Source organism: Pseudophryne corroboree, chromosome 10, assembly GCF_028390025.1.
Source record: "Pseudophryne corroboree isolate aPseCor3 chromosome 10, aPseCor3.hap2, whole genome shotgun sequence".
Taxonomy (NCBI): Eukaryota; Metazoa; Chordata; class Amphibia; order Anura; family Myobatrachidae; genus Pseudophryne; species Pseudophryne corroboree.
Window position 1 is genome coordinate 315,057,713 of NC_086453.1, and position 18,931 is coordinate 315,076,643.

General features: G+C 48.5%; 1 protein-coding gene across 4 annotated transcripts in view; it reads right to left on the bottom strand.

Moving 5' to 3' along the window:
• ARHGEF12 (Rho guanine nucleotide exchange factor 12) overlaps positions 1-18,931 on the bottom strand; it is a 468,564-nt gene that overhangs the window by 268,024 nt on the left and 181,609 nt on the right. For all 4 annotated transcript variants that reach the window (XM_063943505.1, XM_063943503.1, XM_063943502.1 and 1 more), the window contains 2 exons: positions 15,538-15,587; positions 14,015-14,072 (listed from right to left, as the gene is read on the bottom strand). In XM_063943505.1, the coding sequence (XP_063799575.1) occupies positions 14,015-14,072; positions 15,538-15,587 (108 nt within the window). The remainder of the gene's footprint in view (positions 1-14,014; positions 14,073-15,537; positions 15,588-18,931) is intronic.

The window sequence follows — 18,931 nt, forward strand, 5'->3', positions numbered from 1 at the left end:
CCTTGTGGATTTTAACAGATACAAACCTTCCTGGGTAATAAAACTATCAGCAAATGCCATCTTCATCCATTTAATAAATCAAGAAATGTGAGGGGGTGACTGGCGCTGCTCGTTACCATTGCAATTAGTGCAAATCTTACAGGCAGTTTCAGGTCCCAAATGGCACAATTCAAGGTTTGTAAATTCTTATTAGACCTTTCAGTTGTGTTATGTGTGGTCCTATTCTTAGCCTCATACTTCTAATTAATAAATAAAACACTGAAAAGAAAGCCAACTAAAAACAATACACTAATACACTGCCTGCGGCTTAATCTGTCCTTCTTGGGTACCATTCTTTCTCTGACGTCCTAGTGGATGCTGGGACTTCCGTAAGGACCATGGGGAATAGCGGCTCCGCAGGAGACTGGGCACAAAAGTAAAAGCTTTAGACTAGCTGGTGTGCACTGGCTCCTCCCCCTATGACCCTCCTCCAAGCCTCAGTTAGATTTTTGTGCCCGAACGAGAAGGGTGCATGCTAGGTGGCTCTCCTGAGCTGCTTAGAAGTAAAAGAGTTATTTGGGGTCGGTCTATCAGACCTGGTGGCCACGGCAACGGCTGGAAAGTCCACCTTTTTACCCCAGGTCACCTCTCAGCAGAAAAAGACACCGTCTTTTCAAACTCAGTCCTTTCGTTCCTATAAGAACAAGCGAGCAAAAGGCCACTCATTTCTGCCCCGGGGCAGAGGAAGAGGAAAAAGACTGCACCAGGCAGCCTCTTCCCAGGAGCAGAAGCCCTCCCCCGCTTCTGCCAAGTCTTCAGCATGACGCTGGGGCTTTACAAGCGGACTCAGGCACGGTGGGGGCCCGTCTCAAAAATTTCAACGCGCAGTGGGCTCACTCGCAAGTGGACCCCTGGATCCTGCAGGTAGTATCACAGGGGTACAAATTGGAATTTGAGACGTCTCCCCCTCGCCGATTCCTGAAGTCTGCTCTTCCAACGTCTCCCTCCGACAGGGAGGCAGTATTGGAAGCTATTCACAAGCTGTATTCCCAGCAGGTGATAATCAAGGTACCCCTCCTACAAGTATCTCTGGACATCAAAGATGCTTATCTCCATGTCCCAATCTTCTCTTCTCACCAGGGGTACCTCAGGTTTGTGGTTCAAAACTGTCATTATCAGTTTCAGACGCTGCCGTTTGGATTGTCCACGGCACCCCGGGTCTTCACCAAGGTAATGGCCGAAATGATGATTCTTCTTCGAAGAGAAGGCGTCTTAATTATCCCTTACTTGGACGATCTCCTGATAAGGGCAAGATCCAGGGAACAGTTAGAGTTCGGAGTAGCACTGTCTCAGGTAGTGCTACGTCAGCACGGGTGGATTCTAAATATCCCAAAATCACAGCTGATTCCAACAACACGTCTACTGTTCCTGGGGATGATTCTGGACACAGTCCAGAAAAAGGTGTTTCTCCCGGAGGAGAAGGCCAGGGAGTTATCCGAGCTAGTCAGGAACCTCCTAACACCAGGCCAAGTGTCAGTGCATCAATGCACGAGAGTCCTGGGAAAAATGGTGGCTTCTTACGAAGCAATTCCATTCGGAAGATTCCATGCAAGAACTTTTCAGTGGGATCTGCTAGACAAATGGTCCGGATCGCATCTTCAGATGCATCAGCGGATAACCCTCTCTCCAAGGACAAGGGTGTCTCTCCTGTGGTGGTTACAGAGTGCTCATCTTCTAGAGGGCCGCAGATTCGGCATTCAGGATTGGATGCTGGTGACCACGGAGGCCAGTCTGAGAGGCTGGGGAGCAGTCACACAGGGAAGAAATTTCCAGGGCTTGTGGTCAAGCATGGAAACGTCTCTTCACATAAATATCCTGGAACTAAGGGCCATTTACAATGCCCTAAGTCAAGCAAGGCCTCTGCTTCAGGGTCAGTCGGTATTGATCCAATCGGACAACATCACGGCAGTCGCCCACGTCAACAGACAGGGCGGCACAAGAAGCAGGAGGGCAATGGCAGAAGCTGCAAGGATTCTCCGCTGGGCGGAAAATCATGTGGTAGCACTGTCAGCAGTGTTCATTCCGGGAGTGGACAACTGGGAAGCAGACTTCCTCAGCAGACACGACCTCCACCCGGGGTAGTGGGGACTTCACCCAGAAGTCTTCCAAGTGATTGTAAACCGTTGGGAAAAACCAAAGGTGGACATGATGGCGTCCCGTCTCAACAAAAAACTGGACAGATATTGCGCCAGGTCAAGGGACCCTCAGGCAATAGCGGTGGACGCTCTGGTAACACCGTGGGTGTACCAGTCGGTGTATGTGTTCCCTCCTCTGCCTCTCATACCCAAAGTACTGAGAATCATAAGAAGGAGAGGAGTAAGAACTATACTCGTGGCTCCGGATTGGCCAAGAAGAACTTGGTACCCGGAACTGCAAGAGATGCTCACGGAGGACCCGTGGCCTCTACCTCTCAGAAAGGACCTGCTCCAGCAGGGACCTTGTCTGTTTCAAGACTTACCGCGGCTGCGTTTGACGGTATGGAGGTTGAACGCCGGATCCTGAAGGAAAAAGGCATTCCAGATGAAGTCATCCCTACCCTGGTCAAGGCCAGAAAGGATGTAACCGCAAAACATTATCACCGCATTTGGCGGAAATATGTTGCGTGGTGTGAGGCCAAGAAGGCCCCTACAGAGGAATTTCAACTGGGTCGTTTCCTGCATTTCCTGCAAACAGGACTATCTATGGGCCTAAAATTAGGGTCCATTAAGGTTCAAATTTCGGCCCTGTCAATCTTCTTCCAAAAAGAACTGGCTTCAGTGCCTGAAGTTCAGACGTTTGTCAAAGGGGTACTGCATATACAGCCTCCTTTTGTGCCTCCAGTGGCACCTTGGGATCTCAATGTAGTGTTGAGTCTTCTAAAATCACATTGGTTTGAACCACTCACCACTGTGGAATTGAAATATCTCACATGGAAAGTGGTCATGCTGTTAGCCCTGGCTTCAGCCAGGCGTGTCTCTGAATTGGCGGCTTTATCATATAAAAGCCCTTACCTAATTTTTCATTCAGACAGGGCAGAACTGAGGACTCGCCCTCAATTTCTCCCTAAGGTGGTTTCAGCGTTTCACATGAACCAGCCTATTGTGGTACCTGCGGCGACTAGGGACTTGGAGGACTCCAAGTTGCTGGACGTAGTCAGGGCCCTGAAAATATATGTTTCCAGGACGGCTGGAGTCAGAAAATCTGACTCGCTGTTTATCCTGTATGCACCCAACAAGCTGGGTGTTCCTGCTTCTAAGCAGACGATTGCTCGTTGGATTTGTAGTACAATTCAGCTTGCACATTCTGTGGCAGGCCTGCCACAGCCAAAATCTGTAAAAGCCCATTCCACAAGGAAAGTGGGCTCATCTTGGGCGGCTGCCCGAGGGGTCTCGGCTTTACAACTTTGCCGAGCAGCTACTTGGTCAGGGGCAAACACGTTTGCTAAATTTTACAAATTCGATACCCTGGCTGAGGAGGACCTGGAGTTCTCTCATTCGGTGCTGCAGAGTCATCCGCACTCTCCCGCCCGTTTGGGAGCTTTGGTATAATCCCCATGGTCCTTACGGAAGTCCCAGCATCCACTAGGACGTCAGAGAAAATAAGAATTTACTTACCGATAATTCTATTTCTCGTAGTCCGTAGTGGATGCTGGGCGCCCATCCCAAGTGCGGATTGTCTGCAATACTTGTATATAGTTATTGTTACAAAAAAATCGGGTTGTTTATTGTTGTGAGCCATCTTTTCAGAGGCTCCTACGTTTATCATACTGTTAACTGGGTTCAGATCACAGGTTGTACGGTGTGATTGGTGTGGCTGGTATGAGTCTTACCCGGGATTCAAAATCCTTCCTTATTATGTACGCTCGTCCGGGCACAGTATCCTAACTGAGGCTTGGAGGAGGGTCATAGGGGGAGGAGCCAGTGCACACCAGCTAGTCTAAAGCTTTTACTTTTGTGCCCAGTCTCCTGCGGAGCCGCTATTCCCCATGGTCCTTACGGAAGTCCCAGCATCCACTACGGACTACGAGAAATAGAATTATCGGTAAGTAAATTCTTATTTTCTCCATACTGTTCAGGGTGCAGATAGTCCAAGTGAGTGCAGCTGTAGAATGCCACCTCCAAAAACTCCACTGCTACCACTGATAGAATAACACTGATCTGCCAGCAAACTATTTGGCTTCTGACCTATACAGAAACATATTTTATCAGTTCTCCCAGGGTTCTCCGTGATGCCACATGTTTCCAAAGTTCCGCTATAATGCTCCATACCACAATGTACCACTCCTAATAATTTAGCAGCAGTAAATAAAGGATGATGTAGTTCCATGAGAAGGCTCTACTCCAGCAGAATAACAGTAAAAAAATAAAAATTTATATATTTTTTACGTATGTATGTAGACACTTCTGTAAGTGGAACCCCCCCCCCCCCCCCCCACACACACACACAAATAATTATACTAATTGCTAGAACTATTTGATTATATAGATCACAGGGGCACTAAATGCCTTCTCCAGACATTTGACAGTTTTGCTATGTATGGTTTAAACAGGGAATTATTGCAACAATAATGGGGGCCATACATCAGGCAACTATCGGGACAATCCCCCGTTTTGCCGATGACTGGGTCGGGCCATCAGCAAAATCCAACTTGCTTGGAATCCTCAATTTGCCCATTCTAACAAAAACTGATCAGAATTGGCTTGTCTGGGATATTTAACATACAGTATTCTGACTGCATTAGCAGAGCAGGGAATTGCCCATTAGATGCACGGCCAGCGTAAGTTTATTCACTGGTGCATTTTTTTGTTTTTTTGTTGTTTTTGTCATATTTTTATTCTTGTTAGGGGATGTAAAGAGGGCCTCTAATGGATGGTAATAATAAGATTTTACTTACCGATAAATCTATTTCTCGTAGTCCGTAGTGGATGCTGGGAACTCCGTAAGGACCATGGGGAATAGCGGCTCCGCAGGAGACTGGGCACATCTAAAGAAAGCTTTAGGACTAGCTGGTGTGCACTGGCTCCTCCCCCTATGACCCTCCTCCAAGCATCAGTTAGGATACTGTGCCCGGACGAGCGTACATAATAAGGAAGGATATTGAATCCCGGGTAAGACTCATACCAGCCACACCAATCACACCGTACAACTTGTGATCTGAACCCAGTTAACAGTATGATAACAACGAAGGAGCCTCTGAAAAGATGGCTCACAACAACAATAACCCGATTTAGTTAACAATAACTATGTACAAGTATTGCAGACAATCCGCACTTGGGATGGGCGCCCAGCATCCACTACGGACTACGAGAAATAGATTTATCGGTAAGTAAAATCTTATTTTCTCTGACGTCCTAGTGGATGCTGGGAACTCCGTAAGGACCATGGGGATTATACCAAAGCTCCCAAACGGGCGGGAGAGTGCGGATGACTCTGCAGCACCGAATGAGAGAACTCCAGGTCCTCCTCAGCCAGGGTATCAAATTTGTAGAATTTAGCAAACGTGTTTGCCCCTGACCAAGTAGCTGCTCGGCAAAGTTGTAAAGCCGAGACCCCTCGGGCAGCCGCCCAAGATGAGCCCACTTTCCTTGTGGAATGGGCTTTTACAGATTTTGGCTGTGGCAGGCCTGCCACAGAATGTGCAAGCTGAATTGTACTACAAATCCAACGAGCAATAGTCTGCTTAGAAGCAGGAGCACCCAGCTTGTTGGTTGCATACAGGATAAACAGCGAGTCAGACTTTCTGACTCCAGCCGTCCTGGAAACATATATTTTCAGGGCCCTGACAACGTCAAGTAACTTGGAGTCCTCCAAGTCCCTAGTAGCCGCAGGCACCACAATAGGTTGGTTCATGTGAAAAGCAGAAACCACCTTAGGGAGAAATTGAGGACGAGTCCTCAATTCTGCCCTGTCAGAATGAAAAATTAAGTAAGGGCTTTTATATGATAAAAGCCGCCAATTCTGACACACGCCTGGTTGAAGCCAGGGCTAACCGCATCGTCACCTTCCATGTGAGATATTTTAAGTCCACAGTGGTGAGTGGTTCAAACCAATGTGACTTAAGGAACCTCAAAACAACATTGAGATCCCAAGGTGCCACTGGGAGGCACAAAAGGAGGTTGTATATGCAGTACCCCTTTTACAAATGTCTGAACTTCAGGTACTGAAGCCAGTTCTTTCTGGAAGAAAATCGACAGGGCCGAAATTTGAACCTTAATGGACCCTAATTTTAGGCCCATAGACAGTCCTGTCTGCAGGAAATGGAGGAAACGACCTAGTTGAAATTCCTCTGTAGGGGCCTTCTTGGCCTCACACCACGCAACATATTTTTGCCAAATGCGGTGATAATGTTTTGCGGTTACATCCTTCCTGGCTTTGACCAGGGTAGGGATGACTTCATCTGGAATGCCTTTTTCCTTCAGGATCCGGCGTTCAACCGCCATGCCGTCAAACGCAGCCGCGGTAAGTCTTGGAACAGACAAGGCCCCTGCTGGAGCAGGTCCTTTCTTAGAGGTAGAGGCCACGGGTCTTCCGTGAGCATCTCTTGAAGTTCCGGGTACCAAGTCCTTCTTGGCCAATCTGGAACCACGAGTATCGTTCTTACTCCTCTCCTTCTTATGATTCTCAGTATTTTTGGTATGAGAGGCAGAGGAGGGAACACATACACTGACTGGTACACCCGCAGTGATCGCGCTGATCCAAAAAAAAAGTGGGTCCCAGGGACCCCTCACTTTCAAAAATTGGGGTCCTACCGTTCTTTTTCTGGGTCCCATCGGAATAAAGGTTCTTATTAATCTTAATCTTGTTTGGACATTACAAAAGTTTTGCAAGGTGGGGGGATGGGGTGACAGTGCTACTGGGCTGTGTAGCATGCAGTGTGTAGCGTGTAGCGTGTAGCATGCAGGACACCCTGCACCAGAGCTGTAAGTAGACATTTTGGTGCCCTAGGCATGAAGTGAATTGGTGTTCCACCTGCGAGATAGGAAAGGGTAGGCAGTGCGCGCCGAAGGGGCGTGGCTTCATGCGGAAGGGGCGTGACTACATAATAGTGCCAATTCACATTACACCACACAGAAGTGCCGCTTATACACATTGCACCAGGTAGAGCACGTTATACACAATGCGTCCGGTAGTGCATGTTATATACATTGCACCAGGTAAAGCAAATATAAACACTGCACAAGGTAGAGCACGTTATACACAATGCGCCAGGTAGAGCACGTTATACACATTGCGCCAGGTAGAACACTTAGACACACTGCACCAGGTAAAGCACATATAAAACATTGCACCAGGTAGAGCACGTTATACACATTGCGCCGGGCAGAGCACGTTATACACATTGCGCCGGGCAGAGCACGTTACACACAATGTGCCGGGCAGAGCACGTTATACACATTGCGCCGGGTAGAGCACGTTATACACATTGCGCCGGGCAGAGCACGTTACACACAATGCGCCGGGCAGAGCACGTTATACACATTGCGCCGGGTAGAGCACGTTATACACATTGCGCCGTGCAGAGCTCGTTACACACAATGCGCCGGGCAGAGCACGTTATACACATTGCGCCGGGTAGAGCACGTTATACACATTGCGCCGTGCAGAGCTCGTTACACACAATGCGCCGGGTAGAGCACGTTATACACATTGCAACAGGTAGAGCACGTTATACACATTGCAGCAGGTAGAGCACATTATATACATTGCGCCGGGCAGAGCACGTTACACACAATGCGCCGGGTAGAGCACGTTATACACATTGCAGCAGGTAGAGCACGTTATACACATTGCAGCGGGTAGAGCACGTTACACACAATGCGCCAGGTAGAGCACGTTATACACATTGCGCCAGGTAGAGCACGTTACACACATTGCACCAGGTGACCACTTAGGGACATTGTAGCCACCATCTTGGACCCCCAGTTGTCGTCCCCAGACACAGTGATCACGGGTGTCAGTGGAGGGGGTGTCAGATGGGTGTGTGTATAATGGGCAGTGTGAACACGTTGTGGGGAGTGTGTATGATTGGCACTGTGTGTGTATGATTGGCACTGTGTGTGTATAATGGGCAATGTGTGGGTATTGGGGGTGTGTATGATGGGCACTGTGTGGTTGGTGGGGTGCATGTGATGGCACTGTGTGGCTATGGAGGGTGTGGGTATATGGGGGTGGGGCTGGCCAATGTGTGCATTTGTGTTGGTGTATGCTGGGCACTGCCCCCACCCCCAGTGTTTGAATCGTTAGCTGCTGCCATCCCAATTACCCATATGTTTATTACTAACATGAATCCTCCATGCCAGGTGCTGCTTGAAATTCTTCTCTTCAGATCCTTACTGCTGTGGGCGGGATGTAGTAACCTCTTCTACAGCATTAACAGGCTTTCTCTGCGGCCACCCGTCTCCTCCCCGTCCCAGCCCTGCTATTCGCTTTTACCCCCCACCGCCGCGGGCACTCAGGACTCAGCGTTGTAAGTGCCGCGCTGAGCCTTTGAATCCACCGGCGCATGACCCCGCATCCTGAGTGGCCGCGGCGGTGAGGGGGGAGAAGTGAATAGCAGCGGTGGGACGGGGAGGAGACGGGAGGCTGCAGAGAGAGCCTGTTAACGCTGCAATTCGGGCCGCCTTCTGAGTACGGGTGCCGGCGCTGCATACAGGAGTAAAAGGCACCAACAGCTCCTCCTCCCCGTCTACTAGCCCTCCCGGAAGCCCGGCTATTGGAGGGGTTTGAGAGGGAGAGCTCTGTGTATACATGTGATTGGCCGCTGGACCTGGCACCACAGGATTGGCCGCTGGACCTGGCACCACAGGATTGGCCGCTGGACCCAGAGACATCAATGAAGCCACAAGATTGGCAGCGGGACCCGCGGAGAGATCAAAGGAGCTACAGGACGGCCTACAACGGAGCGCGTCCCCAGGGACGCACTCATTTTGTAAAAGAGAGTCCCCGATCCTCATTATGGGGTAAAATACGCGCTATAGCGCGTTTTTGCGATCACTGCACCCACGGTGTCACCAGAGCGTCCACCGCTATTGCCTGAGGGTCCCTTGACCTTGCGCAATATCTGTCCAGTTTCTTGTTAAGACGGGACGCCATCATGTCCACCTTTGGTTTTTCCCAACGGTTTACAATCAGTTGGAAGACTTCTCGGTGAAGTCCCCACTCCCCCGGGTGGAGGTCGTGTCTGCTGAGGAAAACTGCTTCCCAGTTGTCCACTCCTGGAATGAACACTGCTGACAGTGCTATCACATGATTTTCCGCCCAGCGGAGAATCCTTGCAGCTTCTGCCATTGCCCTCCTGCTTCTTGTGCCGCCCTGTCTGTTTACGTGGGCGACAGCCGTGATGTTGTCCGACTGGATCAATACCGGTTGACCCTGAAGCAGAGGCTTTTCTTGACTTAGGGCATTGTAAATGGCCCTTAGTTCCAGGATATTTTTGTCTCCAGGCTTGACCATAAGCCCTGGATATTCCTTCCCTGTGTGACTGCTCCCCAGCCTCGCAGGCTGGCATCCGTGGTCACCAGGACCCAGTCCTGAATGCCGAAACTGCGGCCCTCTAGAAGATGAGCACTCTGCAACCACCACAGGAGGGACACCCTTGTCCTTGGTGACAGGGTTATCCGCTGATGCATCTGAAGATGCGACCCGGACCGTTTGTCCAGTAGGTTCCACTGGAAAGTTCTTGTGTGGAATCTGCCGAATGGGATTGCTTCGTAGGAAGCCACCATTTTTACCCAGAACCCTTGTGCATTGATGCACTGAGACTTGGTTCGGTTTTAGGAGGTTCCTGACTAGCTCGGATAACTCCCTGGCTTTCTCCTCCAGGAGAAACACCTTCTTTCTGGACTGTGTCCAGGATCATCCCTAGGAACAGAAGACAAGTCGTCGGAACCAGCTGCGATTTTGGAATATTGAGAATCCACTCGTGCTGCCGCAACACTACCTGAGATAGTGCTACACCGACCTCCAACTGTTCTCTGGATCTTACCCTTATCAGGGATTCGTCCAAGTAAAGGATAACTAAAATTCCCTTCCTTCGAAGGAATATCATCATTTCGGTCATTACTTCAGTAAAGACCCGGGGTGCCGTGGACCATCCCTACGGCAGCGTCTGAACTGATAGTGACAGTTCTGTACCATAACCTGAGATACTTTGGTGAGAAGGGTAAATTTTGACATGAAGGTAAGCATCCTTGATGTCCCGAGACATCATGTAGTCCCCTTCTTCCAGGTTTGCAATCACTGCTCTGAGTGACTCAATTTTGAATTTGAACCTCTGTATGTAAGTGTTCAAAGATTTTAGATTTTAAAATCGGTCTCACCGAGCCGTCTGGCTTCGGTACCACAATAGTGTGGAATAATACCCCGTTCCCTGTTGCAGGAGGGGTACCTTAATTATCACCTGCTGGGAATACAGCTTGTGAATGGCTTCCAAAACTGCCTCCCTGTCAGCGGGAGACGTCGGTAAAACAGACTTTTGGAAACGGCGAGGGGAATACGTCTCGAATTTCAATTTGTACCCCTGAAATATTACCTGAAGGATCCAGGGGTCTACTTGCGAGTGAGCCCACTGCGCACTGAAATTCACTGAGAACGGGCCCCCACCGTGCCTGAACTTGTAAAGCCCTAGCGTCATACTGAGGGCTTGGCAGCGGTGGAAAAGGGTTTCTGTTCCTGGGAACTGGCTGATCTCTGCAGCCATTTTCCTCTCCCTCTGTCACGAGCAGAAAAGAGGAACCCTTTTGTCCGCTTGCCAACCAGGACTGCGCCTGATAATACGGCGTCTTATTTTGAGAGGCGACCTAGGGTACATCCCCTTTTTTAAGGCAATACTTCCAAATGCCGTTTGGAATCCCTGACCACTTTACTAGAATACAAAGCACTTATACTTGATGCCAGTCGGCAAATATTCCGCTGTGCATCATGCATATATAGAAAAGCATCTTTTAATTGCTCTATAGGCAATAATATACTGTCCTTATCTAGGATAACAATATTTCCAGTCAGGGAATCCGACCACGCCACCCAGCACTGCACATCCAGGCTGAGGCGATTGCTGGTCGCAGTATAACACCAGTATGTGTGTAAATACATTTTAGGATACCCTCCTGCTTTTTATCAGCAGGATCCTTAAGCGCGGCCATCTCAAGAGAGGGTAGAGCCCTTGTTCTTACAATCGTGTGAGCGCCTTATCCCCTGTAGGGGGTGTTTCCCAACGCACCCTAACCTCTGGCGGGAAAAGGTATACTGCCAATAACTTTTTAGAATTATCAATTGTTATCGGAGGAAAACCCACGCATCATCACACACCTCATTTTATTTTTCAGAGTCAGGAAAACTATAGGAAGTTTTTCCTCACCAAACATAATACCCCTTTTTTTGGTGGTATTCATATTATCAGAAAAGTGTAAACATTTTCCATTGCCTCAATCATGCAATGTGTGGCCCTATTGGAAATCACGGTTGTCTCTTCACCGTCGACACAGGAGCCACGTGTCGGCGTCTGTATCTGAGGTAACGGGCGCTTTAGAGTCCCTGTATGAGACATCTGGAGATGCACAAGCTGAGTAGCCGGCTGTCTCATGTCAACCACTGTCTTTTATACAAAGCTGACACTGTCACGCAATTTCAACAGTACATCCACTCAGGTGTCGACCCCCTAGGGGGTGACAACACTATTACAGACACTCTACTCCGTCTCCACATCATTTTTCTCCTCATACATGTCGACACAAAAGTACCGACACACAGCACACACACAGGGAATGCTCTGATAGAGGACAGGACCCACTAGCCCTTTGGGGAGACAGAGGGAGAGTTTGCCAGCACACACCAGAGCGCTATATATATACAGGGATAACCTTATATAAGTGTTTTTCCCTTTATAGCTGCTGTATTGTTTATACTGCGCCTAATTTGTGCCCCCCTCTCTTTTTTAACCCCTTTCTGTAGTGTAGTGACTGCAGGGGAGAGCCAGGGAGCTTCCCTCCAACTGAGCTGTGAGGGAAAATGGCGCCAGTGTGCTGAGGAGATAGGCTCCGCCCCTTTCTCGGCGTCCTTATCATCCGTTTTTCTATATGTTTTGGCAGGGGTTAAATGCATCCATATAGCCCAGGAGTTATATGTGATGCATTTATTTTAGCCATATAAGGTTTTATCGATTTATTGCGTCTCAGGGCGCTGCCCCCCCAGCGCCCTGCACCCTCAGTGACCGGAGTGTGAAGTGTGCTGAGAGCAATGGCGCACAGCTGCGGTGCTGTGCGCTACCTTATCTGAAGACAGGATCGTCTTCTGCCGCCGATTTCACCGGACCTCTTCGCTCTTCTGGCTCTGTAAGGGGGACGGCGGCGCGGCTCCGGTGACCCATCCAGGCTGAACCTGTGATCGTCCCTCTGGAGCTAATGTCCAGTAGCCTAAAAAACCCGATCCACTCTGCACGCAGGTGAGTCCGTTTCTTCTCCCCTTAGTCCCACGATGCAGTGAGCCTGTTGCCAGCAGGTCTCACTGAAAATAATAAACCTAAACTAAAAGTTTCACAAAGAGCTCAGGAGAGCCCCTAGTGTGCACCCTTCTCGTCGGGCACAGAAATCTAACTGGGGCTTGGAGGAGGGTCATAGGGGGAGGAGCCAGTGCACACCAGCTAGTCCTAAAGCTTTCTTTAGATGTGCCCAGTCTCCTGCGGAGCCGCTATTCCCCATGGTCCTTACGGAGTTCCCAGCATCCACTAGGACGTCAGAGAAAAATATTTTGAGTAGTGCATCCAGTACTCTATAGAGAAAATGGTTTAGTTCTCTCCAGTACAATAATAAAAAAATGTAGGTCAAATAGAATATGATGCAATTATGAGACCCAGAAAGAAAGCTAGATTTTGTGTTTTCACCACAAACTGTCACGGGTCACTGTTACTCAGCAATGACAGTGTAACCAGAGTCTAACAGCCTGCTGTCATGTCAGGATACAGACTGTCTAGCCTTGAAACCGACCTCTCTGGTTGGTCCCGGAGTTTCCCTTCACACTCTAGTGACTTAACAGGATTTCCCTTTATGAATGTGGAAGCACAAGATTCCACAACAAGCTTTACATAATGTTCATTATGCATGCCATGTACCGTGATCGGGTGGTCTTCTGTTTGCCGGCGGTCGGGCTCCCGGCGCTCAGTATACCGGCGCCGGGAGCCCGACCGCCGGCATACCGACACTTATTTTCCCTCGTGGGGGTCCACGACCCCCATAGAGGGAGAATAAAATAGTGTGGCGCGCGTAGCGCGCCACCGTGCCCGTAGCGTGGCGAGCGCAGCGAGCCCGCAAGGGGCTCATTTGCGCTTGCCAAGCTGTCGGTAAGCCGGCGGTCGGGCTCCCGGCGCCGGGATGCTGGTCGCCGGGAGCCCGACCGCCGGCCAGCCGTAGTGAACCCACCGTGATCAGATGGCGAAGAGCTCAATACAGGTTGAGTATCCCTTATCCAAAATGCTTGGAACCACAAGAATTTTGGATATCGGATTTTTCCGTATTTTGGAATAATTGCATACCATAATGAGATATCATGGTGATGGGATCCAAGTCTAAGCACACAATGCATTTATGTTTCATATACACCTTATACACACTGCCTGAAGGTCATTTAATACAATATTTTTAATAACTTTGTGTATTAAACAAAGCTTGTGTACATTGAGCCATCAGAAACCAAAGGTTTCACTATCTCACTCTCGCTCAAAAAATTCCGTATTTCGGAATATTTGGATATGGGATACTCAACCTGTATAACTATTTCTGGCTACATCCTTGAAACATGAAGCTGTCAAACACAACAGGTTGCTGGTATATGGTGCACAAGCTATAACCATCACTCATTACACAAGCACACCTCGGAGTACTTGCCACCAAACCTGAACGGTACTAGCTTCCAGAGAGCTAGCTTCCGAAGTTCCTCTGTAACTTACTGACACTCATACCTTCACTATAATGTGCGCAGCATTTAGGAAATGGCAGACACTCACACTTGATGAGCTTCACCACTTCCAGGTGATTGGAGTGTGTGACCAGTGTTCCATTAACCTGAAATAGAATGAAGAAGCAGAATACAAGGCATAAGTAGACATATATACTTCTGTACACAAAGCATTTAGCGTTAAGAGCTAATCCAGCTAGGGTGCAAATGTACATTTTTTACATAGAAGGAAAAACAGTCCCTACTTTTGCATCAAGCACACAAAGCTGAGTTGGGAGGGAGCCGCTGTCCATCTCTACTTCTATTCACATATTTAATGCAAGACTCTAAATCAGGCCCAGTGTGTTCCGTGGTTCAACTAATGAGGGCACTGAACGCAAAACATGTACATAGGATTCTGTATACCTTCAGCGGGCACTGGCGAGGTGTTCTTCCACTGTTAAGATTGAGCAATTCTCAAGTTTTAATAAGTAATAAGGATGGAGTGCACTGATTTTATACCAATGGCGTGATGGGATACGGTCATTAGGTCGACAGTTCAAAAGGTCGACGTGAGTTTTTCACATTTTTTATTTAAATTTTTGGACTTTTTCATACTTTACGTGGACTACGACTGGGAATAGTAACCTGTGCCGAGTGCAGCGAGGCACCTTCCCGAAGCATGGCGAGCGAACACGGTGCACTTATTGGGGTTCCCCGTCACTTTACGAAGAAAACAGCACCAAACAAAAGTTAAAAAAAGCACGTCGACCTTTTGACCTGTCGACCTAATGCATGTCGACCTAAGTTGTGTCGACCCAACGATCATTGCGGCAGAATTATATCTTACGGTATTTTGTGGAACTCAGGCACTTGGCTATCTATGTAACTGAAATAACATGGGACTGTATTTATTAGGTGTCACTTTTGTGCGGTTGTACAGTGTTATTACTATTTAAGTGCATATAAAAAGGCTTTAACGGCATGAAATGCTCCTGCATAATAAGAAAAATGATGCAGTATCGGAATAAGAAGAGGACACATTTTCTGGTGAAAAGAAGCTCTGTGGTCACCTGTTACTTAGGGCACACCCTATAAATGTGCTCTCTTTGCCCCGTGGATCGCCTGTAAATATTTAGTCCCACAAAATAAAGAGTTTTGCATGCAGGCACAAATCAAGAAATCCCACACACATTTAGCGTGAACACTCGATCTACAGACAGCCTTGTGTGCTCTCTACCCCGTACACATACACAGTGCCTTGGCCTGAACGTCAGATTTATTGTTCAGCATGGCGACAGAGCTGGAAGGCATAACTGGATAACCCAAGCCCTATAATAATTAGACTGTGTCCCATACAGCACATGCAACGATGTCTAGCCAAACGTGATACGAGTGCATGAGGCATCACCAGAAGCAAATTTCCAAATAAGCATCTTTGCAGATGACGCCCCCTTGCTGTGCAGGTCAATAGTGATCTACTGACCACCACTGAAGTCTTATTATTTATGATGAAGTAGGAAACGTATACAGATTATGCACAGCACTGCTTCATATCAGCCAGACTGGCAACGTTCAGTAAATGTTATCTACCTTGATGATCCGATCTCCAGTCTGTACGCCGGCTCGCATGGCAGCTCCATCTAAAGCAAAGAAACATCATTCAACATGAGAAGAACAAAATTCCCAAACCATAATCCCAGTGTTGCTTCTGAATCATTACACAGGTATGCAGCCTGATTGTACTGAATCAGCCTTTTTGTAACCTTGCAAGATGGAGGACACTACCAGGCTCTGCTTTATATGACCTGTAGGCCTGTGTGTAACACACAGGCGTAAACATACGTGCCAGCACAGTGAAATCGCTGGCCGGCGGCCTCTACTCACAGACCAGTAACAGCAGTCATTCATCACCCTGCTGCTGCTGATCTGAAACGGGAGTTTAAATTCCCAATGCTTTACCATAAAGTGCAGCCTCCGTAACCAGGGGCCTTCACAGAAACTATCATGTTACCCATTAGTGCAAGAGGCAGGCATCACCTTATACAATCTTTAACAACCCACACTGCCCTCAGGTGAAAACACTCTGTGTCTATATTCATTATAAGATGTCAGAGACTGAAAAAATATGTTATACTATATACAGCAAGGTAATAGTAAAGAGTAGAAAAATAAATTGCTATATTTGCAGTAACTCAAATAACACTATGGGGGGGACTGAATTGGCCGCAAAATGCCATTTTCGCAATAAAAACTGGGTTTTTATCATGACCTGTAAAAAAAGCCGCTATTCAATTGTCCCCATAAAATTATCGGCGATAGCTATCCGTAGGTTTACTGCAAATTTCTTTTCTCCACCATCTGAGCAGATGAAAAGTTTGAACAAAACCCCCCTATTTTAAATGGTAAAAATGGGATTTGGTTCAGAACCCCTGGGACTCCCCCCTTAATGTCTAATTAAGCACTTGAATGCTTTTAACTGGCCAATAATGACGTAATTTTTTAGGTCAAAAAGTGCAAAGTGATGGAAATTGGGGTACAAGTTATGGGACAGGTATATTGGGGTGCTTTATGAGTGGGACAGGTGTATTTAGGCTTGCAGGTGTGAGTAATCGTTGTTTGTTTTTGAAAGTGGATTAAAATGACCCAAAGAAAACGAGATTTATGGTAAGAACTTACAGTTGTTAAATCTCTTTCTGCGAGGTACACTGGGCTCCACAGGGAATGACATTGTGTAGGATCTTGATCCGAGGCACCAACAGGCTAAAAGCTTTGACTGTTCCCAGAATTGCATAGCGCCGCCTCCTCTATAACCCCGCATCCGTGCACAGGAGCTCAGTTTTTGTTAACCAGTCCAATGCAGTAGCAGGTAAAAGAGACATCAACCGTTAGTAGCCACATACACCACATTCTCACGACAGGAGAAAGTGTCAGCAGCTAATGCCATACCAACTCAAAGAAGCAAAGTGCGTCAGGGTGGGCGCCCTGTGGAGCCCAGTGTACCTCGCAGAAAAAGATTTAGCAACGGTAAGTTCTTACCATAAATCTCGTTTTCTGCTGCGGGGTACACTGGGCTTCACAGGGCTCCACAGGGAATGGCATTGGGGATGTCCTAAAGCAGTTCCTCATGGGATGGGACACACTGTAGCGGGCACAAGAACCCGGCGTCCAAAGGAAGCATCCTGGGAGGCTGAAGTATCGGAAGGCATAGAACCTTTTGAACGTGTTCACAGAGGACCACGTAGCCGCCTTGCACAACTGTTCAAGAGTCGCACCACGGCGGGCCGCCCGAGAAGGTCCAACAGACCGAGTAGAATGGGCCTTAATGGTAGCAGGAGCTGGAAGGCCAGCCTGTACATAAGAAATCACCATTTTAATCCATCTGGCCAGGAACTGCTTGTGAGCAGGCCAGCCACGTTTTTGAAAACCAAACAGTACAAAGAGAGAATCAGACTTCCGAAGGGATGCAGTTCTCTTCACATAGATACGGAGAGCCTGTACCACATCCAAAGACCGCTCTTTGGAAGACAAGTCAGGAGAGGCAAAGGCCGTAACCACGATCTCCTGATTAAGGTGGAAAGAAGACACCATATTAAGTAAAGTACCCGGGACGTGTTCTAAGAACCGCCTGGTAACTGTGAAAAATCAGATATGGGGACCTACAAGACAAGGCACCCAGATCAGACACCCATCTAGCAGAGGCAATAGCCAGCAGAAACAATACCTCAAGAGATAGCCACTTAAGGTCTGCAGATTCAAGAGGCTCAAACGGAGACCATTGCAACTCCTCCAGAACCACCGACAAGTCCCAAGGAGCCACAGGCGGGACATAAGGAGGTTGAATCCGCAACACACCCTGAGTGAACGTATGATCATCAGGTAAGGTTGCAATTTTTCTCTGGAACCAAACCGACAAGGCAGAAATATGAACCTTGATGGAGTCCAGGACCTGTTGTAGAAAGGCCAAAAGTTTGGCCGTACTAAACTTGTAAGCGTCATGATTGTTAGTGGCACACCAAGCAAAGTAAGAATTCCAGACCCTATGATAAATCCGAGCAGAAGCCGGTTTCCGGGCCTTCAACATGGTTTGAATGACCGCCTCAGAAAATACTTTGGCCCTCAAGACGGAAGCCTCAAGAGCCACGCCGTCAAAGCCAACCGGGCTAAATCCTAATATACACAGGGGCCCTAAACGAGGAGATCTGGGCGCTGTGGAAGTAGAAGGGGACGCTCTATCGAGAGACCCTGAAGGTCTGAGAACCAATGCAGTGTGGGCCACGCGGGAGCAATCCGAAGTAGGATTCCTCCTTCTTGCTTGAAATTCCTTATTACTCTGGGCAGGAGTGACACCAGAGGGAACACGTATGGCAGCTGAAAGTTCCATGGAATTGCCAGTGCGTCCATGAACGCTGCTTGAGGATCCCTTGTCCTTGCTCCGAAGACCGGAACCTTGTGATTGTGTCGAAATGCCATCAGGTCCACATCTGGAAGGCCCCACTTGTCCATGAGGAGTTGAAACACTTCTGGATGGAGGCTCCACTCTCCGGCGTGTACGTCCCGACGACTGAGAAAGTCCGCTTCCCAGTTTAGGACCCCCGGAATGAATATTGCCGATATGGCTGGCAGATGGCGTTCCGCCCACTGAAGAATCCTTGATACTTCCCTCATTGCCATGCGGCTTCGAGTGCCGCCTTGATGATTTATGTAAGCCACAGTGGTGGCGTTGTCCGACTGTACTTGAACAGGACGGTTCTGAATTAAATGCTGGGCCAGGTTCAACGAATTGAAGACCGCCCGCAATTCCAGAATGTTGATCGAGAGGAGAGATTCCTCCTTGGTCCACCGACCCTGAAGGGAGTGTTGCTCCAGCACCGCGCCCCAACCTCTCAGACTGGCATCTGTCGTCAACAGGACCCAGTCGGATATCCAGAAGGGACGGCCCCCGATTGATGTATGCCACCGTGGTGGCGTTGTCAGACTGTACTTG